Below are 26118 nucleotides of genomic sequence, written 5' to 3'. Positions count from 1 at the left end.
ATCTCATAGTCCACCTTCCCAACCTGGCGTGTAACCTCAAAGGGTCCTTGCCACTTAGCCAAGAGTTTCGACTCAGAACTGGGTAATAACAGAAGTACCTTATCCCCCGGCTGAAATGTGCGCAACCGGGCTCCTCGGTTATATTGTGTCTCCTGTCTGTGCTGCGCCTGCTGCAAATTGTCATGCGCCCATTTCCCCACAGACTCAAGACGTTTGCGCAGGTCCAACACATACCGGACGGTATTGGTCGAATTGTCCTGCTGCTCCTCCCACATCTCTCTGACCAGATCGAGCACGCCCCGGGGTCTCCGCCCATACAACAGCTCGAATGGTGAAAACCCCGTAGAAGCCTGGGGAACCTCTCTGATCGCAAAGAGAAGGGGAGGAATCAGCTGGTCCCAGTAACGCACATCACTACGAATAAATCTGCGCAACATGTTCTTAAGGGTCTTATTAAAGCGTTCCACCAAACCGTCGGTCTGAGGATGAAACACCGAGGTCCTAATGGTCTTAATTCCCAAAAGCTTACGTGTTCCGCGGATTAGCCGGGACATAAAATTGGTGCCTTGATCGGTTAGTATCTCCTTGGGAATCCCCACCCGGGAGAAAATCTTCACAAGCTCGTTGGCAACAGACTTAGCGGACATAGATCGGAGGGGAATTGCCTCTGGATAACGCGTAGCGTAATCCAGAATGACAAGTAGGTGGGTGTATCCTGCCACACTCCTTTCTAGTGGCCCAACTATGTCCATCCCAATACGCTCAAACAGAGCTTCCACTAGGGGCAAAGGCACCAGTGGGGCTCGTGGAACGGCTCTAGGGCTGGCCTTCTGACATTCCCCACAACGCTCACAAAACCGCTTCACATCGCCATCCAGCCCCAGCCAGAAGAACCGTGACACAAGCCTTGCTTTAGTTTTATTCCTTCCCAAATGACCAGACAGGGGAATAGCGTGAGCCAGCTGCAACAAATCCTCCTTAAAGGGCTGAGGAATGAGCAACTGATGACGCACTTCACCGGTCTGGGGTAATTTATCAACACGGTACAGTAGGTCTCGATCAATTTCAAAGTGGGGGTACATGGCGGCGCGTCTGGGCTCGACCGCCTGACCATTAACCACCGCTGCTTGGTCAAAGAGCCTACCCAGCACGTCGTCACGCCCTTGCTCGAGTCGGAAGTCACGGGAGCGAGCTAAGAAATCAATTCCCATGGCTTCCAACTCGGGGTCAGATCGGTCCCGAGCAGAGGCAGCCGCAGACCCCTGCGCTGGATCCGCGACCTCCCCCCCAGACTCTTCACCAACCGCCCCCACCTGAAACTTCTCCGACTCCCACCATTGCCAGCCCTCATTCTTAGCGATCCGACGCTCCTGTTTAGTTTTACAGGGTTTAAATCTATGGCAAAACCACTCTGGATCGCGAAAGGGAAAAATCTCTCCAATTTCTTCCTCTTTCTTAGCCAATAACGAAGACGGGGCTGTCAGAGCAGCCAACCAATCTTTAAACTGCTCACAGTCCCGTCCCAGAACTACTGGTAGCGGCAATCGAGGACATAATCCTACCTGCACCTGCATCACCTGCTGGCCAATAGTCATACACACATTTATCTTGGGATAGGAGCGGACATCCCCATGAATACATTTAATATGCACCCGTCCCAATATACGTTTATGTCCCGGTGAGACTAGGCTCTCCTGTACCAGAGACTGACCACACCCTGAGTCCAGGAGAGCCTGGGTTTTTGTACCATCCACTGTCACAGGAATAACAAAACCCGTGTGCTGAAGCGACTGAGGTAATTGTACGTGCCTACCTGGTCGGCTGAGGTCACACTCCATCACGGGGCAGTCCCGGGAGAGGTGGCCCACCTCCCTGCACGTCCAACACCTCGGTGGGCTGGTTTCTCTCCCCGAAGTTTTGGAAAGAGGGGAAAACACTGGAGCCATAAAAGGGGCCCGCCGATAAGGCGTCCGCGCGAGACCCCGGTCCGACACTGCAGCAGCCCGTGGGTATCCCCACCCTGCCCCAGTACCCGGGCCGGGAGCTCCCGCCGACACCCCCCAACCAAATCCTGGACTACCCCTTCCCCCCAGTCCCTTTGCCCTTTCCGGGGCCAGTTGAGGGGACGATCCAGTAGCCACACTCCTCCCGGGCAGTTTCGCAGGCGTTGGCTCCGCTGCCTGGTACTGCTCGGCCAGTTCGACACCCGGTCCAGCGTGTCCGGCACCTGCCGCTGGACCCACAGCCGAGGTCCCGAGGCTAGACACTCCAGGAAGTGCTCCACCACGATCATTTCCACCACCCTGGCTTTGGTGTTTAGATCAGGATTCAACCAACCCAGGGCGTAATCCTTCAGCCGGTGGGCGATGGTTCGTGGGTGCTCCCCTGCCGCAAATTGCTCCTCCCGGAATTTCTTCCGGTAGCCCTCCGGTGTGGCCCCCACACGATTTAGGATGGCTGCCTTCAGCCGAGGGTAATCCAACATGTGCTCCGGGGACAGCGTCCTCGCAGCTGCTTGAGCCTCCCCGGTGAGTTGGGGCAACACATAGCTAGCCCACTGGGCTTGGGGCCATCCGGCCGAGATCGCCATAGCCTCGAACACCTCCAAGTAGGCGTCCGGTCGATCCTCGGCCGTCATTTTGGTGGGTCTCTGGATTGAGTGGTCTGGAGCTGCGGGTCTAGCCGCCCCCTGTACTGCTTCGGTGAGCGTCTGGCGCAGGAGGTCCATCATTGCGGCAAACTGAGTCGCATCCATCGCTAATCTGCTCCTTCTATAGTTGCACTGCTTGGGGCAGTGCCAGTGAATCCCACTTCTGACACCACGTGTGGAAGGGGTGTGGGTAATTCACTGACCAGGAGACAGACGGGTGTATTTGGAAACACCACACAGGTGCCCAGTTTTATTTTAGACCGGTTCTTATTTCTTATTTCTCTCCGGCAGAGGGCACTGTTGACCGTGGGCTGCCTATCAACGATGATAGACAGCACCACGGAAATACCACAGCTGGTACACGAACAGCAAATGCACTCGCAGGTGCTCAAAGAAATAATAATGAAAACAGAAGGCGAAAAGAACAAGGGAAAATAAAACAGTAATAAAACTACAAATAAAAGGTGCTGCACTCGGCACGGTTATCCCGGTCGCAGCTACCTGCACGACCCGGATCACCGTCCTACTCTGTCGGCTATCTAGCCTGCTCTTTTACAATACGCCGGGGTCTGCCCAAGGGTTCCCCGCTCTCTCTCTTTTTCTCGCTGTGAATTTCTTTTCTCCCGGCTGATTCCTGGTCCTGAATCAAAGCTTCCACACTCTTGGTGCGTCTAAGTGGGCAGACCTGAGGAAACAACAGAGCGTTATTTTATAGGACCAACAATCACCCAAGACCCGCCTCCCAGCCATTCAGAGAGGGGGAAAGTCCACACACACACTTTCCCACCTCCCTATGTCATTGCCATGACTCACAGGCGGCTGTTGGGCGACTGCCGCCCTCTTCCTGCAGCCCGTGAACACGCCAGCAGAGTCAGCACAGATCTGTCCCTGTTACAATATGTTATATACGTGAAACCCCCAGGTGAATTTTTCTAGCAAAATCTGAGATGGTCAGGCAACAAAATTACTCATTCCATTCCTCCCCCATCACACTATGCTCATGTTTTCCAAATGCTTTAAACCCATCATGCAGTGTTCAGATATAAACAAAACTGAGAAGGACTGATGCAGTTTTAAAAATTCCACCATCCTTTCCTCAGCCTTAGTGGTCAGTGCAACTCTGTTTCGTCGCAATGCAAGAGTAGTGATCTGTCCTTTTAGGAACAAAGTATAGCAAGGCATGGCAGAGGTGGGGACTGGAAATGGTATGTGGCAGGAACACAAGAAGTGACAATTCCAAGTGTCATTTAAAAAAAGCTTTTGAGAGATAATCGGACATGTGTGTCTTGTTATAAGTGGCAGTCTTTCAACATTCCAGTTTAAGACTTAAAAAGCTTTATAAGTCCTTTGATTCTTCTAAGTATTTGCACTGGGCAGTGTTCAGAACACTATTAAAATCTATTACTTGAAAAGAATCTTGATCTTCCAGACAGGGGGCATAAAAAACCTTGTAGGCTTTTCCTCTGGTTTCACAAACCTAGATAATATTAATTGTGGACTGCCTTACCTAAGGTAAATTAAAGTACACAGGATTACTGTTAATCAGGGTCTGAATCCAGCTGCCTATCTAAAGTACAGCTACAGTAGATGGGAACCTATAAATTGGAATCTTAAAAACAACTTATTTTCCATGTATCCTATTTTAAGACTAAAAAAGTGAATCACGATTTAAAAAAAAAAAAAAGAGCAAGAAATAACATACTTTTTCTTTCACAAAAATTATGACTGTCATCCAGGTTACTTATTCAGAACAGTAAAAACTTAATAGTCTGATTGTCAGAATTAATCAGATTTTTGGAGCTATGTTCTCTGAAACATGGAAAAATAAATTCACTGATTTAGTTTTGTGTCTGTGTTGTGGCAACTGGGGTATATTTTATAAGTCAGTATTTTAAAGCAAATAGCTGCCACAGGTCAGTACTTGAATGGGAGACTTTCATATAATTGGTAGCAATCTTCCCACTGAGCAAAAACTTAGGAAAACTCGGTGAGGGCATCCTTTGTTAAGATTGCATCCTTTAGTTTGGAAATGTTCTTACTAATGTAATAAAATATATAAAAAAACACAATGGAAACAGTCCCACAGTAGAGCGTATTTACAGGGTTAAAAATAGTGCTGCACAAACAGCAATTAGAAAATGGATACAAGATTTCCGTTAACTTGATTGGTCAATAAGAGGGATGAAATCTGTGATTAATGACTTTGAGTGTTATCTTTCAAACTAAGTTTAACACTGCCTAAAACTACGTAAATACAGTATTCTATGTCAATGTAGACTATTCTGCTTGCTCGCTGTCCTAGCTATCTATTTAAATTTAGTATAGAAAATAAAGTAAAAAAAAAAAAAAAAAAGTAACCACAATGGCAGCTAGTCTCCATTTTTAATGATGAGTTTAAATCAGACAACTGTATGTAGTGTGCAGGCCTCTGGCTTATGGAGCGTTGGGACCATGTTTGACATGAGTTGGAATCTAGGAAGTGCTCTAGGGGTTTTAATGGGTTAGAATATATATGATTTTGAATGTGGAGGACTCTTAATTATTTGTTGTACTTCCATGTTAAAAAAATAAATAGCCCAGAAACAAACAAACAAAAAAAAACCTTTCCGGTGGTCTTGTGGTGCAGATGGTGTTCTAGAGCGCTTTTAGAAAATTGTGATCAAAATGAGAATATGGGTGGGGAAAAAGAGAAGATTAGTTGACAAAGTAAATCTGAATTGTTCTCTGTTAATGCTTGTGAGTCTTGAGTCTTGTTGCCCTACAATCATCTAGTTGTTGGAATCTGAATGGAAATTGGTTGGCATTACTGCAGAAGTGCAAAAGACGATTATATAGTGTACAGTAGACAGCTTTAAAAAAAATAAACTATATGAGACAAGTTGGTAGCTGCAAAGCCACCTTGTGTTTTCTGAGTGTATTTGGAATATTAAATACAGGTTGAAGGAAGGGTTTATCTTAGTTTGCTGTGGTCTTTTCACATAAACCACTCAACTGGAAGAAGAAGGGTTTATTTAGTTTGTGAGTCTTTTCACATTGGGGGGGGGGGGGGGGGGGCTTTCCTCTAATCATGTCACTTCAAGGTCTCCTTTTGCTTTTGAAGGCCTCATCAGTGGTACTGTTCTGCAACTTAATAGTCCTTCATTCTAACCCTTGCCTAGGCGTTTTCATTTAATGTGAAATTATCCATAAGCCTGTCAGGACCTATCCCAAAACTGCCCACATTTTCTTTCATCTGTTTGAAGTAAAATAATTTTGTCTTAGTCTTCTTTTGATTTTCTAATAGCCCTTCTTGGTGTCTCTTGTATGACCCTTTTGGTTCAGTGAGGCAGCCCTTATGTCCAGTGAATTTCCCCATCTTGTGATTTCAGAGCCTGCCACTACATATGCTTATAATGTAAATGTTAATATCTTGACATTTTTGAACACCATGGATTCAGTATGTGTATTGAAATGGACTGAGGTCCTCAAAGTACTTTAGAAACAGTCTCGGCACACAGTAACTGACAACACAGGTGTTCCAGTAAGTAAAGTGTTTAAGGCTACTAAGTTCTGCTTTTTATAATTAAAACCTATCCATAAATATAATGCTTCTGCCTGCGACTGATTCATGATATACAGTAATTGCCCAGAGGTCATTTAGAATGTTTTAATACAAAAATCTCATAGCTTGCTGAAAATGTCTTTATTGCTAGATTCACCCTTCCCAATTAACTAAATGATTATGTACATCCACTGAAACTTTACTTAAATTGTTGTTTTGCTTTTGCATCCTCATTGGTCATCTCATTCACCTAAATGATAGATCAGTGGTACTCAACTCTGGCCCTCGAGATCCAGTCCAGTCCAGGTTTTTACCCCAGGAAGGTTAACATGTAGTTAATTGAACTGCTAAGAGGCAATTAACTAATTTAGGACCTGGTTGGAATGGATCTTGAGGGCCAAAGTTGAGTACCACTGCCATAGACAGTGCCTCCTTCTCAAATTCCCTACAGCAGCTTCTCTACAGCCTTTTATACGTAAGCTACAGGGTTGAGTGTTGTAATACACAGTACTGCATCTTGGGTGTGTTCAGCATGTTCAAGTGTATACATTGCATATAGGGCAGCATAGCCTGGAAAATGCTATTGGGATTATACTGTAAAATGGCTGGGAGATGGCTAAAATACAAATTACGTCATGAGATGGCGTGTGGTGTAAACTGAAACTGCATTTGGAAATCTACCTTTTCTCAAGGTTTTAAAGCAAAATTGCAATGTGCAAAAAAACTGATTCTAGATGCTTCTGTGCCCCCCCCCCCCCCCCCCCCCTAGACTAATGCATGCCCCCCCCCCCCCCCACCCCCCCCCCCTCTGCTTTTGAATACAATACAATGTTGCTTGGCTAGACCAGGAGACATACTTATGTTTTCATTGCAGACAACATGATCTGTACACAGCAGAGGGAGGATTAGCTTTCTCCCTCACATGTGTAGCTTGCTATTTCAAGTTGTAGTTGTTTCTCAAGCATGTCTCTGAAAGTAATCCATTCCCTTCATTAAATATGTAGCCTGTATAGGGTTACAGATAAGGAGCCCAGAGGAGATGCTTTTGCAAATGACTGTACTTGTGTCCTCAATGTTGCCATGAACAATTACGCAGCAAACTTGGACTAAAAAATGAATTCCATATGTATATGTGCTGCCCAGTCCACAAACAGACTACAGTAGGCCTAAGGATAAAAATTGATATACACATTTCCATTTCATAATATGTTATTATTGTGACTGGCATTTTACATGTTCCATAGATGAGCTATCTTTTTTATGTTAATGGAGATGTACTGTATGGAAGGGAATCTCTGCAGGGCCCTGGTAAAATTGCCCTTCAGATCAGATCTCAAATCAGTTGGTTGTAGTAATCATAAAGTTGTCTAATCTATAATGATGTGCAATCTCACACTAAATGCAAAAAACAACAACAAAAAAAAAACATAAAAAAAGCACAATATAAATTTAGATAAAGGCCTCAGTCCCAATGCTGTATAGCCAATGTCCCACTCATCCTACTGGTAAAACATTGCATTGCAGTAAAAAGCACAAGTTATGAAGAGTGTCATAATCTAGGTAAGAAATGTTTGCACGAGTAACTTCTGACCTCTGATTGGTTGAACTAAAGAAGACTATAACTGCTGGGCCAGATTTGATTTTGTAAAGAAATTGTTGCATTTCATTTGCTGTGAAATTTCAAGATCATGTGATGGTAACAATAGGCACTGGTAGAAGGATCAGCCAAAACAGATGCCAGCTTGACCTTCTTGTAAGTTTTACAATTAAAAATTAAAAAAAACAAAAAACATCATGTAGGCAGGGTTTCACAAACCATTTAATGTAACACGTCTAAAGCGTTAAGTCAATATGTGAATTAGAACTGTAGGTACTGTGAAAATATGTTCTTGTTAAATTTGAAAATCTTTTTTTTTTAAATTTAAATATCATTTGAACTTGTCCAGGAAGTGATGATGAATCATCAACTGCCAAACAGTGCTATAGTCATGTAAATAAGAGCGGATGTATTCTAATGACTCACCGCATCAAAGGGTTTTTGGTACAGTATGTTGCCCCTGTCACTCATCAGTAGAACGTAACACTTTTATTCTCAATGGATAGCAATTAAGCATCTTACCAGGGAAGATGAACTGTTTTGTAAAGACAGAATCGGTTGTGTTCTACACAGTGTATGTCTGTGTGTGTGATGAGCCACATACCGTATACAAATGAACTGCTCCAGTGCAAAGTTTTCTCTCTTTGTATACATTATACATAGGTATCAATTTGTGAAACAATAAGAAAACCTTTGAAGTGTGGAGGCTTTGCAGCAGAGATGACTTTAAATCTGTAGCATTATTTTGGCACCTCCATAATCTCGGTTCTTCTTGTACAAGACTTTAACATCTTTTTAGTTCTGGGGAATTTTTTGATTAGGCATGGCAGTAAATACAACAAGCTAACCTCAAAAAGTAAATGATTACTATTTTGTGCAGAAGGAAAATGTGAAAAATGACAGTGCCTTTCATGTCATGCAGTTTCTCTCAAGGACAAATTGATACCTAGGATTGCAGATGGTTTTGTGTAGGATTATGTTAATGTGTCACAATTATACTGTAGAGAGTTGTATATACTGTAAGTCTTCAAGAACGAAGCAGGTGAATTTCAGACCATTATACTGTGTACTGCAGCTGCATGGTCACTGTGGCATCCATCAGTAGACTGATGTTTTTTGTACTGCAGATCAAAAGTGGCATGTGTCATGCTACTTGTCAGGGTTAGTTATTTGTAATATATTAGTACAATACTTTTTTAACAGTTAATGTATGTGTGCAGCAAACAACACTTTTTTTTATCAACACAAATGTACAACTGAAAGGGTTTATTTGCTTCTTGAATAAGTAAATGAAACACAAACTGCAGTCTGAGAAGGACATTTCTTTCAAAAGCAAATCTCATCGTAAGATCAAACCATGCAAACCTTTGTTCTTGCCCAGGCCTAAATAAGTTTCCCCGTATATAGTGTAAATTAATTGAATTTGCTTATTTTTTATTTTAAGTTAACCTACATTCTTATGTTTTTTTTGTTCATTAAAGTTAATATAAAATGTATTAATGCCATGCAACAAAAGATTGAAAGCATTGGCTTACTTACATTCATCATTTGACAACGTTAAGAGGTTGCAAATTGCTCATTTTGACACATGTACTACTCTTTGAGTGTCGTCAGACTGGCTGTGAAGCCACAGATAACCTGTTTAAAACACAACTTTGAACCCTCCCAAAACAAACTCAGCTGATTTTTCTTAAGCTCAACAGTAAAGCTAAAATGGAAAATATATTCTGTGCTTTTTGTTTACAAATGGTCACATAGCCCATTCTGCAAGGTTTGACGGGAAATAAAGACAATTACATTCACACAGGTTGTGGGTGGAGTCGCATTTAATTTATAAATAAAACAGGATATATAAATAAAACAGACATACTGCAGCAATACTACTTATCCCCGGCACAGTATTTTAGACACTGGCCTCAGTACTGTGTAAGTTGTAATAATAATAATGATAAATGTAAGAACATAAGAACATAGAAAGTTTACAAATGAGAGGAGGCCATTCGGCCCATCTTGCTCGTTTGGTTGTTAGTAGCTTATTGATCCCAGAATCTCATCAAGCAGCTTCTTGAAGGATCCCAGGGTGTCAGCTTCAACAACATTACTGGGGAATTGATTCCAGACCCTCACAATTCTCTGTGTAAAAAAGTGCCTCCTATTTTATGTTCTGAATGCCCCTTTGTCTAATCTCCATTTGTGACCCCTGGTCCTTGTTTCTTTTTTCAGGCTGAAAAAGTCCCTTGGGTCGACACTGTCAATACCTTTTAGCATTTTGAATGCTTGAATTAGGTCGCCACATAGTCTTCTTTGTTCAAGACTGAACAGATTCAATTCTTTTATATGACATGCCTTTTAAGCCCGGAATAATTCTGGTCGCTCTTCTTTGCACTCTTTCGAGAGCAGCAATATCTTTTTAATAGCGATGTGACCAGAACTGCACACAATATTCAAGATGAGGTCTTACTAGTGCATTGTACAGTTTTAACATTACTTCCCTTGATTTAAATTCAACACTTTTCATAATGTATCCGAGCATCTTGTTAGCCTTTTTTATAGCTTCCCCACATTGTCTAGATGAAGACATTTCTGAGTCAACAAAAACTCCTAGGTCTTTTTCATAGATTCCTTCTCCAATTTCAGTATCTCCCATATGATATTTATAATGTACATTTTTATTTCCTGCGTGCAGTACCTTACACTTTTCTCTATTAAATGTCATTTCCCATGTGGCTGCCCAGTTCTGAATCTTGTCTAGATCATTTTGAATGACCTTTGCTGCTACAACAGTGTTTGCCACTCCTCCTACTTTTGTGTCGTCTGCAAATTTAACAAGTTTGCTTACTATACCAGAATCTAAATCATTAATGTAGATTAGGAATAGCAGAGGACCTAATACTGATCCCTGTGGTACACCACTGGTTACCACACTCCATTCTGAGGTTTTTCCTCTAATCAGTACTTTCTGTTTTCTACATGTTAACCACTCCCTAATCCATGTACATGTGTTTCCTTGAATCCCAACTGCGTTCAGTTTGAGAATTAATCTTTTGTGCGGGACTTTGTCAAAAGCTTTCTGGAAATCTAAATAAACCATGTCATATGCTTTGCAATTATCCATTATCGATGTTGCATCCTCAAAAAAATCAAGCAAGTTAGTTAGACACGATCTCCCTTTCCTAAAACCATGTTGACTGTCTCCCAGGACCCTGTTACCATAAAGGTAATTTTCCATTTTGGATCTTATTATAGTTTCCATAAGTTTGCATATAATAGAAGTCAGGCTTACTGGTCTGTAGTTACCTGGTTCAGTTTTGTTTCCCTTTTTGTGGATCGGTATTACGTTTGCAATTTTCCAGTCTGTCGGTACCACCCCTGTGTCAAGAGACTGCTGCATGATCTTGGTTAGCGGTTTGTAAATTACTTCTTTCATTTCTTTGAGTACTACTGGGAGGATCTCATCCGGCCCAGGGGATTTGTTTATTTTAAGAGCTCCTAGTCCCTTTAACACTTCTGCCTCAGTTATGCTAAAGTTATTTAAAACTGGATAGGAACTGGATGACATGTGGGGCATGTTGTCACTATCTTCCTTTGTAAAAACTTGTGAAAAGTAATCATTTAATATATTTGCTATTTCTTTTTCTTCATCTACGATTTTGCCATTTGTATCTCTTAAACATTTAATCTCCTCTTTGAATGTTCTCTTGCTGTTGTAATATTGGAAAAACATTTTGGAATTGGTTTTAGCTCCCTTAGCAATGTTCATTTCAATTTCTCTCTTGGCCTTTCTAACTTCCTTTTTGACTTGCGTTTGCAGTTCCGTGTACTCTTTCTGTGTACTTTCTTTTTGGTCCTTTTTTAATGCTCTGTAAAGTGCCTTTTTTCGCTGAATATTTTTTTTTATTAAACCATTTTGGCAATTTAGTTTTACATTTAGATTTGTCTACTTTAGGGATGTAATTGTTTTGCGCCTCTAGTACTACATTTTTGAAGAACAACCATCCTTTTTCTGTGGGTGTTTTCTCTGTTTTACTCCAGTCTACTTCTGTTAGTCTCTGTTTCATACCTTCATAGTTTGCTTTTCTGAAATTGTAAACCTTAGCTTTAGTCATTACTTTTGGGGTTTTAAAAAACACTTCAAATGAGACCATGTTGTGGTCTGAGTTTGCCAGTGGTTCTCTGACCTCTGTTTTATTTATTCTGTCTTCGTTATTTGAAAAGACTAAATCAAGGCATGCCTCCCCTTGTGTTAGGAAGCAGTCATTTGTCATTTCCACCATTTCTATTTCATCCTTCCTGCTACCCACCGGGTTTTCCCATTTTATATGGGGGAAGTTGAAATCCCCCATTAGTATGGCTCCTCCTTTGCTACACGCATTTCTAGTGTCATTGTATAACAGATTATTTTACTCACCGTCTGAATCTGGCGGTCTATAGCATGCTCCTGTTATTATTCCCTTTTAATTTTTGTCCGTTATTCTGACCCATATTGATTCTGCTTTATTTTCTTTGTCCAGGTTTAACACCTGGGCTTCAAGACTGTTTCTTATGTATAGCGCTACTCCTCTTCTGTCCTGCCTGTCTCTCCTATACAGTGTATACCCACAAATATTATATTCGTCCCCATCACTCTCAGACAACCAAGTTTCTGTAACACCTATCACGTCATAGTTACTTGTTAGTGCAGTAGTTTCAAGTTCTAGAATTTTGTTTCTGATACTTCTAGCATTTAGATAAATACATTTAATGGTTGTCTTACCTGAGTTGTTGTTCTTGTTTTGGTGCGGTCCCCTTCTGTTTTTTTGTTGATTTCTCCCCCCTTCTTTTCTAGTTTAAATGCTTCTGAACCTGCTCGAGGATTTTTTCTCCAAGTAGACTGGTTCCCTTGTTATTTAAGTGCAGTCTGTCCCGTCTATACAGATAGTCTTCGTTGTAGAATGTGGTCCAATGATCAAGATAGGTGAAGCCTTCCCGTGTGCACTACGTCTTCATCCATGCGTTTTGATTAATTATTTCCAGCTGTCCATATGGTCCTTTGCAAGGTGCCGGTAGTATACCAGAAAATACCACAGTTTTGGTTTTCTCTTTTAATTTCCTTCCTAGCTGTCTGAATTTGTTTTGCAGGGATTTTGGTCTGTCTCTTCCAATGTTGTTTGTACAGATGTGGACGACTACTACCGGGTCGTCTCCTGTTCGTTCTCAAATTTATGTAATTTGAAGCAGTTTACTCATTTGGGAGCTTATTATCAGATTATGCATTCAGCCGTGTGATCACGGTGATGAGTGTATAGGGAATACAGATAAATAAATGGATTTGTTTAAAAGCAGAGCATTTGTTGCTAAAAAGAACCGTCTAAGCTTGTTTTCTGTAATAGGTGCACACACGTTCGTCTGTTGTGTGCTCCTCCCCTTGCAAGTCTTGACACATGGCATGTGCCATCTGTACTGCATACTGGAACAGAGTTGCTGTGGAAGCTCCTGGATTGACCGAGATTGTCCCAGATTTTCCAAGACTGCACAATCAGTACCATTGTTTGTTCTGGAATACGTCAAAGCAGGTAAAGTGCTGAGATTGTCCTGAGAGGCTAATTTGAATGGGAAATGATTTGTTGAAGCTAAATAATGAATTTTGTTCCTCCAGCCTACCCAGTCCAATGTTGTTGTTGTTGTTTTGTTTATGTACCGGATTCTGCAGAGTCAACGCCCGGGGGTAGACCAGGTCTGACATTACAATTTTCCCTTTACAGTCCAATGTCAGACCCTGTCCGACATCATCAAAAAGACGTAAAGCACAGGTCTCTAGTTGTTTTTTTCTGGAAAAAGCCGAGAAAACCTTTCAATGGCCGAGTGAGACCGATAGGAGCCGAATGAAACTGAAAAAAAAGGGCGTATCTCATAGCACCATCCACTACAGAGATAACACAGACATAACAAAGGAGGTAACTGCTTCTATATCTAGCACTCAAAGAATGTCACAAACATTTCAAGAGCTTTTTGGAGATTAGAGGTTATAGTAATAAAATAATGACTTGGATTGCATTATTGAGGAGTTTGGTGAAAACACGAGTGAACAGGAGAGGATTTATCAGTATGTCTAGAAAGAGGTATGTGAAAAATACAGCAAACAAGGGGTGGGGCTTGGCTGTAGATACAGTACTGAGTGTCCTTTTGCTATTCAATGACTTTTAAACCTGTTTTACTCTGAAAAAAATATTTTAAACAGCACGTGTAAAATAAACAGTGCGTGTGAAAATAAATTGGACCTGACAAGCGCTGAATAAGTGGACTGCAAAGGGTTAATACAATCTTATTTATTTATTTTAATTTCTAGTGATTTTTACCCCAGTTTGAATTGCCAATTGTGTTATTATTAATCCTGGTTCACTGCTGCAACCCCCTGGCATCTCAAGAAATGGAGGCTGAAACACGCGTCCTCTCTCAGCCACAAGTGTCACTGGTGTGCAGTGAACCGTGGATTGACCTGCTGACCTAAGCTCTCCCTACCTGTGCGGCACTTGGCCAATTGTGCGGCACCCCCTGGGAATCCCACTCACGGTCGGCAATGACATAGCCTGGATTCAAACCTGTGATCTCCAGGCTATTGGGTGCATCCTGCACTCCATGTGGAGCGCCTTTACTGGATGCGCCACTTAGGAGCCCCTTTTCATTGACCTTCCTATGAGGCTATTCTTTGAGAAGGGCTCACTGGGGTTATTAAAAACAAGGTGCTGTGGTTGTCAACAACAATAACTGCTATGTAACTTTATAATAAGTACTATTTCTAAAACACGATCATACATTGTGCCTAGCAACTGAGTGAAGGCGATTGCCCAGCCTGACCTATTTGTGTTCGTTATTTGTTTTGTTCAACTATTTATTCTGTGCTCTGTGAGCAGTTTTTGTTGAACCTTTTATTTTATTTTTGTGTAATAAACTGCGCACTACACGTCTTTTTCACTGCAGTACCAGCCTGTTTGTTGTTCTTCCTCATTCTGGCCTGGTGTCCCCGCTCAGCCATTTCCTGTCACACCTATTTAATCTCCAGAGTCTAGAATTCATGTTGAAACAATTTAGCTGTAGTACATGCTGTAGAGAACCATTTATATATTTTTGGAAAAATGCAATGTCAATACCTCTTTACAATATACTGTACAGTACTCTGTGTACACATTTTTGTTTTGTATTTTGGTATTAAAACAAACTCTGTGCCATTTGAATGATGACGCAGCCTCTGCAATGCGTGGATTGTAATCACTGTGTTTACACTTGAGAAATAGAGAAGTGGTTGTTAAGGAGTTAAGGAGCCCAAGTCTTTCGTCTAGACATCATAACTTTATAGTGCTAATTTTGGGAATTAACTCTGCTTTTTAATAGGCAGGGTTGTGATTACCAAGTATTTTTCAGTGCCATTCTTTGTTCTAGAACCTCTTGAGAAATGTGTTTTTGAAAATTTTATCTGGTTTAATTTAAGGATATGTTATGGTAACAAAACAATCAGACTTTCAGAATACAGCTTAACTGTTACTATTTTAGGACCAGGTAATACAATTTACTGGGAAAACATGTACATCATAGTGTAGGAATACAGCACAGTAGGTGTTTATTATGTTCTGTTGTTTGAAACATTATTCTGACATTTGGTTGAAAACTTCCCCTCAGTCCACAATTACCTTGCCTTTACTGGACCAGTGAGATTTATTATTGAAGCTAGTGACTTTGAAGACTACATACACCAGGCATTTGCATTAGATTCCAGGTACATGTACAGAAGATATGGGAAACTAATGAAACATGCCCTGTTTTTATCATTACTAAAACGGCAGTTGTAAATACTCCCAGTTGCCTATTTGTCAGGTTTTGATGGGCATTCAGAATTTACTAACAATATGGTCCACTGCAGTTTGTCAGGAGGCTGTAAATGTGACATGCAAACTCTGTTTACAGTAACTCAGGATCATTTTGAAGACAAGTTGATCAAACAACAACCTCTTTAACTACATTAAAACATTTTTTTTTTTATCCATGTGGGGAACCGTTTAAAAAAAAAAGTTTGACGACTTTGCTCGTGTGCAGCGTGGATGCAGCTTTAGGGTACACAGTTAAATTAAGACAAGCACTGAGAGATGACAGCACTAGAGGCATGACTACTGAAACGTCCATCCCTGTCTCCAGTTGACTAATGAAATGATTGTATCTATTCCTATACATGCTTTATAAACATGCAGTTGTGGGTTATACACGGAACTTAAGTGGCCTAGATCTGCATAAGAAAATTAAGACCTAGGCCAGCCTATTTACAATCTGTTTTTCTATTTGTTTGAACAGTAATACTGTTGAAATCCCACAGTCCATTGACCAGAATAGGAAGAACTCAAAGGCCTCTTTCATTTGTTAAACAATGAGCACAAGCATGTATAATGAAGACAGAAGAAGAGAGTGCCAACATTTTGCTCAGTATATCAATGTCATTTGGCCAATACAGAGGCATTTGCTGTGCCCAAAAGTAGAATGAGTAGAACTCTTTAGTTATTCCGGCTGTAATCTTAGCCTGTTGCCTCCATTGTGTGTCTTTCTGTGTTAGCATGTGTTTTATAAAAGGATGATACAATGGCACTGTGAAAAACAAAAATGCTGACTCGTTCAGTGTGCACTCATGGCATGAATCTTCATACTATTCAGTTGGGTACGACAGTGAAAGAGAACAGACAAGCGACCTTGGTGATACTAAAAATGGCTGTGGACGAGGTAAAACAAAAGATAGTGCAGGTTTTATATCATGTAGTGGATAATAGTTCAAGGGGTAAATCAGAAGTGTTGAATTATTATAGAATCATAGCGAATGAAAATAATGAACATGTGACTGGATTCATTGCTTGTAAAACATGTCATTATGTTTTTGTGAATGCATCATCTCTGCAAAAGCACAGGTGTAGCTCCCTTTCAACTGGTGGCACGACATGAATAGAATGGTATTTTATAGCAAAGTAAGTAGAGATAGTTAATATACTATGTTACCACTAGAGAAATCTATATAGCCTGTTGTATAAACTGGAGAATGGTAGAGATATCTGTGTGTGAATGTGAGCGCGTGGAAGAGTCCGTTGATGCAGGCAGTAGGTAAAGGACAAACACTTGCGGGATCGGGTCAGGTTGCAGGTCTTATTAAAGCGGGTCGGGTAGGGTCGTGGATAAGAAGACGGTGTTGCAGCCGATTGCGGGTTCGGGTCTGGTCCTGTAGTAGCGGGTCCCTGGTCGGAAGCGGGTTGTAAAAATCGGACCCCCGCAGGACTCTGCTGCAAACCACAGGGCTGAAGGTGATAATGAAATCCCCACCAGCAGTGAGAGCCAAGCCATTTAGCAGAAAAGCAGGTGTGCTATTTTAGCTTTGAGAAGTGATACTTAAAAATGAATGAATCAGTATGTGATGTGAGCAAGTAAACATACCTGCTTGGCAGGTTAGTTGAGGATTCAAGAGCTGATGTACTGCTGGGTGAAGCACAGTGTCCTGACATCACTCTCCTTTCTCTTGGTTTTTCAGCTTAAAATGACCAATGTGTTGGTCCTTGGCAAGTAAATGGCGTCCAAAGTGAGAGATGCTGTAGTCTGGTACCAGAAGAAGGTAAGTTTATATGCCTTATCATGTTTTTCAGTTTTCTTGCTTTCTTTGTGTTTACTTTAGATTGCTGGAACTGACATGTCGGTGAGGCACTGTACTTATTGTTTTATGCTATCCCAGGGTAGACAGCCACATTGTAAGAAAGATATAGAGACTGCTGGAGTTTTTCTAGTATGAAATTGCATTTTAAGAGATTTCTAGAATTATGTTCTATTCTGTGTCTGCATTTGAGAATTCCTGGTCAGCTCTAAAACAGGTTGTTTTAAAATTTCTTCTTCTTCTTCGCCAGTATACATGTTGGTATCTGATTGGATTCCTACAGTTAATATCTACTAGTATTTAATACCTTGAAATAGTATTAGTGTAGTATGAATGTATTTGTTACATTGTATACAAGTTACCTCATTCAAATAAACCATAATTGGTTTTGAATAATTACACTTCTGAATAGTAGTCAAAGCAACCGAAGTAAGTAATTTATTTAATAATGTTGATAAGGGGCACTATGTTGTATTGAAGCATGATCACATCAGATAAATAAGATTTTCCACCGGTCAGCCTGCCGCACGTAGGGAGGATGTGTTTATGTGGAAGGGTTTAACAGACAAACTTTTGCTAATTCAGTTCCTTTAGCTGTTGAAGATGCCTGGCTACACTATTTTCATAGAACATTTTAGTATAGTGGTGTTATAACATTATTAATATCTATAGAGGAATAATAATAATCAAAAGCAGCTGTTTTGCTGACCTCTGCAGCACATCAGCCTTTATTACCATCCATGGATGCTTTCACTTTTAATGAACATTTCTGCACACTTTAGACCCAGTTAGAGTGTTAAATGTTTTTCCAATATTACAACAGAAAGAGAACATTCAAAGAGGAGCTAGGAGCTCTTAAAATAAACAAATCCCCTGGGCCAGATGAGATCCTCCCAGTAGTACTCAAAGAAATGAAAGAAGTAATTTACAAACTGCTAACCAAGATCATGCAGCAGTCTCTTGACACAGGGGTGGTACCGACAGACTGGAAAATTGCAAACGTAATACCGATCCACAAAAAGGGAAACAAAACTGAACCAGGTAACTACAGACCAGTAAGCCTGACTTCTATTATATGCAAACTTATGGAAACTATAATAAGATCCAAAATGGAAAATTACCTTTATGGTAACAGGGTCCTGGGAGACAGTCAACATGGTTTTAGGAAAGGGAGATCTTGTCTAACTAACTTGCTTGATTTTTTTGAGGATGCAACATCGATAATGGATAATTGCAAAGCATATGACATGGTTTATTTAGATTTCCAGAAAGCTTTTGACAAAGTCCCGCACAAAAGATTAATTCTCAAACTGAACGCAGTTGGGATTCAAGGAAACACATGTACATGGATTAGGGAGTGGTTAACATGTAGAAAACAGAAAGTACTGATTAGAGGAAAAACCTCAGAATGGAGTGTGGTAACCAGTGGTGTACCACAGGGATCAGTATTAGGTCCTCTGCTATTCCTAATCTACATTAATGATTTAGATTCTGGTATAGTAAGCAAACTTGTTAAATTTGGAGACGACACAAAAGTAGGAGGAGTGGCAAACACTGTTGTAGCAGCAAAGGTCATTCAAAATGATCTAGACAAGATTCAGAACTGGGCAGACACATGGCAAATGACATTTAATAGAGAAAAGTGTAAGGTACTGCACGCAGGAAATAAAAATGTACATTATAAATATCATATGGGAGATACTGAAATTGGAGAAGGAATCTATGAAAAAGACCTAGGAGTTTTTGTTGACTCAGAAATGTCTTCATCTAGACAATGTGGGGAAGCTATAAAAAAGGCTAACAAGATGCTCGGATACATTATGAAAAGTGTTGAATTTAAATCAAGGGAAGTAATGTTAAAACTGTACAATGCACTAGTAAGACCTCATCTTGAATAGTGTGTGCAGTTCTGGTCACATCGCTATTAAAAAGATATTGCTGCTCTCGAAAGAGTGCAAAGAAGAGCGACCAGAATTATTCCGGGCTTAAAAGGCATGTCATATAAAAGAATTGAATCTGTTCAGTCTTGAACAAAGAAGACTATGTGGCGACCTAATTCAAGCATTCAAAATGCTAAAAGGTATTGACAGTGTCGACCCAAGGGACTTTTTCAGCCTGAAGAAAGAAACAAGGACCAGGGTTCACAAATGGAGATTAGACAAAGGGGCATTCAGAACAGAAAATAGGAGACACTTTTTTACACAGAGAATTGTGAGGGTCTGGAATCAACTCCCCAGTAATGTTGTTGAAGCTGACACCCTGGGATCCTTCAAGAGGCTGCTTGATGAGATTCTGGGATCAATAAGCTACTAACAACCAAACGAGCAAGATGGGCCGAATGGCCTCCTCTCGTTTGTAAACTTTCTTATGTTCTTATGTTCTTATGTTGCTGTAGCTGGGGAAAAAAGTAGATTTCTTAAGGGGTAAGAAAAAATTGTCAACTTTAGACCCTATTCAGAAACCTTTAACTCCTGATTTTCTTTTTTTTTTTTTAAGAATTAATATTATATACTGTAGTCCCTTCTCAGGCTATATATTATAAAAGATGAAAATGACATAGAAAATTACATAAATTACAAATTACAAACGCGTAACCCTATAACTATGGGTGGTGATGTGTGAAGAGTATCATTACAAAAGGGAAACTGATACTCCATTTTTATTTTAGCCAGACTGGGGGAATTTTTATTGTCTGAGCTTAAAAACTGTTTAATGTGGGTCTGCATTTGTATGATGATGTGTAGCGCACTTGAGAAAAGATATGTCTAATTGTCAAATAAGAATAAAACATTTGTATTTTTTGTAATTTGTGTATTTTCTTTGGATATCATATCAAAATGGGGTGACAAACTTAAATCTGCTTTGCTGCTCATACTAGATGCAGGCCTGTATTTATTACAGTTGTGGAATTCTTCTGGAGGCATACCCTAGCCTTGTGGAAACTGTGATCCCTCAGAGATCAATTCCAATCCCCTGACTCGCCTGTGCATGACAGGAATAACGTTGTCAAGACAGAGTTCCTATAGGAGGTTGAATGCAGAGAGAATGCTTTGTCTTTAGCTGAATAATTCAAAATAATTAATTCATTAAAAAAAGTCTGTGAGCCTGTCTGCCTAACGGGCATATATATATATATATATTTATGTGCTTATGCAGAAATAGAGAGATACAGTATGGGAAGAAAGAATTAAACAGAGGGAAGAAATGGCCCTTTCAGTGGATTGTTTGTCGGTTTAAGTAGCCTGCTCAAATCATTTAAATTTTGTTAAGACTGAAAAAACAAAGTGGTGTGTTGAACTCGCTGTTGCTGGTTAAATTGCATAAATAATGATCAAGAAGAGGAGACCATCTCTGAGAATTTAGCCGAACTACAGCTTTGATTTACGTGGAAGGCAATGCAGGATTCTAAAAAGATGGCTGATATCACATCATATTTGGATGAGAAATACATCTACTGTGTTAAAAGAAGCAGGAAGCACAGCATTCAGTAAATCACAGAGACAGGTCTGTTAAGTGAATTGTCTCAAGCACACGATGTCACAGCCACGCCCAAAGCCGTGAGGACATTAAGGGAGTTGGCATGGCAGACTATTTGTGTGATTCATGTACAGACACCTCGAGAAGCCTGTACTGTAATTATAGTACAGATGTTCTGCCTAGAGTTAATATGCTTATAAAAAGAAATGTCTTGAAATTTAAAAAAAAAAAAAAAAAGTGCTGAACTAGATTATACTGTAGTTTCCCTCTTAAATAACCAACAGTGTATAATTCCAAGATGTTTTTTTTTTATAACATCCACGTAATGACATCACACAAAAAGGAAGAACACATCCAATAAAGTTAGCATACCATAAATATCCAGCTTGTAAGCTGTTCATTAGAACTGTAATTGTTTTTCTACTTCAAACAGGGATAGAAAGCATTGAGAATCCATCCCAAAGCATCACATGTATTCCTTTAGACACAGTGCTTTATAACATTCTTAATGTGCAGCTTTGGGTTACTCTCATACTATTACTCTTTTGGTGGACATGTATAAAATAATGATATCCATCATTATATAAGGAGCCTTTCAAAACAAGTATACGCTGGCCTATAACATGTATTTTGAACACTTCTGAAAGTGGACACGGCTGCTGGCCATGTCCTCCTTATTTATTTTATGGTTGTGGACCCAGAAGTAAATACAGTAGCATAATTTTGATGATGTGGAAGTGAAGCGCAGTAATGTTTTTTTTGGTTCCGTTTTTACTATTACGAGACATAAATTAATTTTCTTACAGTAGTTACAGGATGTACTGTAGCAAAACATGCAGCCTTTTGATTAGCAATCTTCTTGGCTTCTTCTCAAAAACCCAAATGAAAAAAAGGAACTTTTTTTTTAATGGTATAGTCTACCAGTTATTGCTTGATATGCCTCTTGTATAGAACTTCCCTGCTAATTCTTTTCAGCCTCTTAAAGGTGGAAGTACTATGTAGAATCAGTAGAATGAGTGCATGGATAGGAAATTAGCATTGTACTGTATAGGCAAAATATCCATGCTTCATAACTAGGGCTTCTGGTTTTCGGCATTTAAAAAAAAATTCAGGACCATGAAACAGGTCCTCTTACCGGTGTTCCACAATAGAAACTGGTAAAAATCAGTATACATAAACAACTTGAACAGTAATGTAATATTAACAGTACTAACATCAATAAAACAAAACATGTTATATTCACAGCTTGTGACACTAGTAGAAGGCATTTACTGGCCAAATGAAGGAATTGTGGAAAACAAATACTGTACTGCATAGTCAAGTGTGTCCGGTTACTTTGTTCAGCCACCTTAAAAAAGAAACGTCCAACTTAAAAACATCAAAACCTCACCAACATAGTTTTAAAAGGAATAAAGTCTTCTTTGAATGTAGTAAATGCAGATGTATAATGCATTCTTTCTCAGCAGGGGATGTTTGGAAATGGAGTTCAAAATAAAAACAAGTGGCAATTCTGCTTTTATCGGTTTTATAAAATAAATGGTAACTTTGAACATTAAATTCAGCAGGTATTTGTTAGCAAAAAATTGTTTTTGTTACCAAAAAACCAGAACCTCTATTCATTACATAATTTGCATTGAGAAAGATTTAAATGTTTGAGCAGCTAAAGTAATGAGCAGAATTGACATGGAATATGTAATTTAAAAAAAGAAAAGGTTAAACTTATTGCTACTTGTGTTTTTTAGTTTTTTGTCTGCTAGGACATGCTAAAGTAGTTAGCGGTTAGTGGTGAAGTTAATTGTATCAGAGACTTCTCAAGGCTCCTTGACATGCATGTTTGATGATGACTAATGAAAAATTCATTGTTTCCACTGCTGTTGGACAGCATTTAGAGGATTGGAGTACACCTCGACCCCAGTTTAGTGTCAATGTCTTTGTCATACAATTCAAGGGCAACTCCTTTGTGAATAAACAACAATTGAAATACACTACCCTTATACCTGAGCACTCAACCACTCACCTTTCAGCAGTGGAAACATGATATAGGCCTGTGTGTGAAACAGGAAGTTTAGGTTACCTGGACTGTGGTATTTGGGCAACAGGAATGCAAAATAATGCATACTTTTTACTGATGTAACTATAAAAAAAGGATGGTGAGTAAGTAGATTCAAGAAAATACACCAAGTCCTTTTCTTCAATCAGTTGTTAGGTTTATTGAAATATGCAGGGAGTCTGGTCCCAGGTACAGGACAAACAGAATACTTGTTCTTACAATTCTTGCATGACATTAAATACCCTTCTGTATAAATGGTCCACCTCCTCTTTCTCTGACACTTAACTAATAGCAAAGGTACAACACATTATTCTGTTACCATGTACTATATGTATTTAATTTAGTGTGTGTGTATGTGTGTCTGTGTGTGTAGTCTAGTGACCTCAGAACTCAGTGCATTCTTCATACCCCTGGCGCCCCAAAAGATCCATATATCTAGTTTTTGTCATCTTCCATGTTCATATCCAATGCCAGTCCCTGGGAGCCTTTTAGCCCATTTATGCTTTGCATTCCAAAAGTCTTAAAGCCTTTCCCCTTCTGGTCCACAGCATTGTTATCTTGTTAGCTTGCAGTTAATGCTGGGGAAGAAGCTTGTAGACACAAGGTCTCTATCAATTGTTAGCAGTTTTGAACCAAACAGTCTGCTATCTGCAATATTAGTCTCTTTTCAGAAAAGAACACCAGTATAGCTCTGCCAGTCCACATGCGTAGCAAACTGCTAATCAATTCTCAATCCATGTTTTCCAACATTTACAGTCACATTTTACTCATTATACAAATCAGAAAATCAATATGGAATGCTCTTAAGCATTCATCTGCTGTCATACGCTAGCAGCATTGGTACTGCTACCTAGGAAACGTCATCAACGTTTATTCACTGCTAGTAGTAGTACTGGGCAGAGAACCACAGCGTACGTGCTTCCCGCATCGGTTCTTACTTCTAAGCTTTTGACCTGTAGTGTGTGTGTGTGTGTGTGTGTGTGTGTGTAATATATACTGAAATGACTTGGTTGGATAAGTCCCCCCCCCCCCCCCCCCCCCCCCCCCCCCCCTTGTAATAGCAATCCTAAAATCCTTCAAAATCACGCACCAAGTCAAGTGGCCTCCACCTGTGTTAAATTATAGTGATTCACATGATGTTCCTGTAGGTTCCCTGTGCTGGGTAGTGCATTTCAAAGCAAAGACTCAACCATGAGCACCAAGGCGCTTTCAGAAGAACTCCGGGACAAAGTTGTTGAAAGGCACAGATTAGGGGATGGGTATAAAAAAAATATCAAAGGCCTTGACTATCCCTTGGAGCACGGTCAAGACGATTATTAAGAAGTGGAAGGTGTATGGCACCACCAAGACCCTGCCTAGATCAAGCCGTCCCTCCAAACTGGATGACTGAGCAAGAAGGAGGCTGATCAGAGAGGCTACCACGAGGCCAATGGCAACTTTGCAAGAGCTACAGGCTTGTATGGCCAGGACTGGTCAAAGTGTGCATGTGACAACAATATCCCAAGCACTCCACAAGTCTGGCCTGTAGGGTGGAAAGAAGGAAGCCAGTACTCAAGAAAGCCTGCCTTGAATCCCGTTTGAAGTATGCAAAAAAAAAAAAAAATAATCAGGAGATTCTGTAGCCATGTGGAAAAAAGGTTTTGTGGTGTGACAAAACTAAAATGGAACTTTTTGGCCTAAATGCAAAGCGTTATGTTTGGTGCAAATGCAACACAGTGCATCACCCAAAGAACACCATCCCTACTGTGAAACATGGTGGTAGCAGCATTGTGTTATAGGGATGTTTCTCATCGGCAGGGACTGGAGCACTTGTCAGGATAGAAGGGAAAATGAATGGAGCAAAGTACAGAGAAGTCTTTGAGGAAAACTTGCTGCCCTCGGCAAGAAAGCTGAAACTGGGACAGAAGTTCACCTTTCAGCATGACAATGACCCAAAGCACACTGCCAAAGCTACACTAGTAAGGAACAAAAAGGTAAATGTCCTTGAGTGGCCCAGTCAGAGACCCATCCCAAATCCAATCGAAAATTTGTGGCATGACTTGAAGATTGCTATTCATCAACGCTCCCCAAGGAATTTGACAGAGCTTGAACAGTTTTGTAAAGAAGAATGGTCAAATATTGCCAAATCTAGGTGTGCAAAGTTGTTAGAGACCTATCCCAACAGACTCACAGCTGTACTTGTTGCCAAAGGTGCTTCCACCAAGTATTGGGTGGGGACTTATCCAATTATGATCTTTCAGTTTTGTATTTTTAATATATAATTTTGTTCTCAATAAAGTTTTTTTTTTCCTTAACCGTGTGGAGTATGGTGTGTAGATAAGTGGAAAAAAATCCTCATTTAAATGCATAAAACTCTGAGGCACTGACACAAAAAATGTGAAACAAAAAAAAAAAAGTTTAGGTTACCAAAAACTGAAAAATAATGTACATTTCAGGGTTATACAAAAAGTCCTTTTTCAGGGAACAAGTAATGGGTTAACAACTTACAGCTGTTCTGCAGCAATGGAAGTAAATTAAGCCTTGAAAGTTGATGCTAACAATTCCTACAGGTGTCCCAACTTTTGTTGATTACTTACAAACCCTCTGTCTGTATAAAAGCAGTGTTGGAACAGACTGTGTTACTACACCCTCTTAAACATTATTTGGACAGTATTGTACTGCTAGAAGTAATATATTGCTATTATAGTGGCGAGAAAAAGGCAATTAACAAAGGAAGACAGACAGACCATTATAACCCTTAAAAGTGTAGGTCTTTCCTTTAGAGAAATTGCAAAGAAAGCTGTCAGTGAGTACAGTTTCCTACACCATCAAAAGGCACTTGGAAACTGGAAGAAACTCTGACAGGAAGAGGTCTGGCAGACCCAAAGCCACAACAGAATCAGAAGACAAGTTTCTGAGAGTCAACAGCTTGCTTGGTAGGCAGCTCACAAGACAACAGCTTCAAGCACAGCTTAACACTGGTCGAAGTAAGCAAGTCTCAGTTTCAATTGTGAAGAGAAGACTTCGAGCTGCAGGTTTGACAGGTTGAGTGGCAGTAAGAAAGCGATTGCTAAAATGGCAAAATAAGAAAAAGAGGCTTGCCTGGGCCATGAAGCACCGCCAGTGGACTACTGAAGACTGGAAGAAGGTCTTATGGACCAATGAATCCAAATTT

At 40.3% G+C, this 26118-nt stretch overlaps 1 protein-coding gene across 11 annotated transcripts in view; it reads left to right on the top strand.

Annotated features, from left to right (window-relative positions):
- The window catches only part of LOC121318359 (protein PHTF2-like), an 87738-nt gene that overhangs the window by 9371 nt on the left and 52249 nt on the right, over positions 1-26118 (top strand). For all 11 annotated transcript variants that reach the window (XM_041254928.1, XM_041254927.1, XM_041254924.1 and 8 more), the window contains exon 2: positions 17321-17401. In XM_041254928.1, the coding sequence (XP_041110862.1) occupies positions 17357-17401 (45 nt within the window). In that variant the 5' untranslated portion in view covers positions 17321-17356. The remainder of the gene's footprint in view (positions 1-17320; positions 17402-26118) is intronic.

This window comes from Polyodon spathula, chromosome 7 (genome assembly GCF_017654505.1).
Source record: "Polyodon spathula isolate WHYD16114869_AA chromosome 7, ASM1765450v1, whole genome shotgun sequence".
Classification (NCBI taxonomy): Eukaryota; Metazoa; Chordata; class Actinopteri; order Acipenseriformes; family Polyodontidae; genus Polyodon; species Polyodon spathula.
This window is presented reverse-complemented; position numbering and strand designations above follow the sequence as displayed.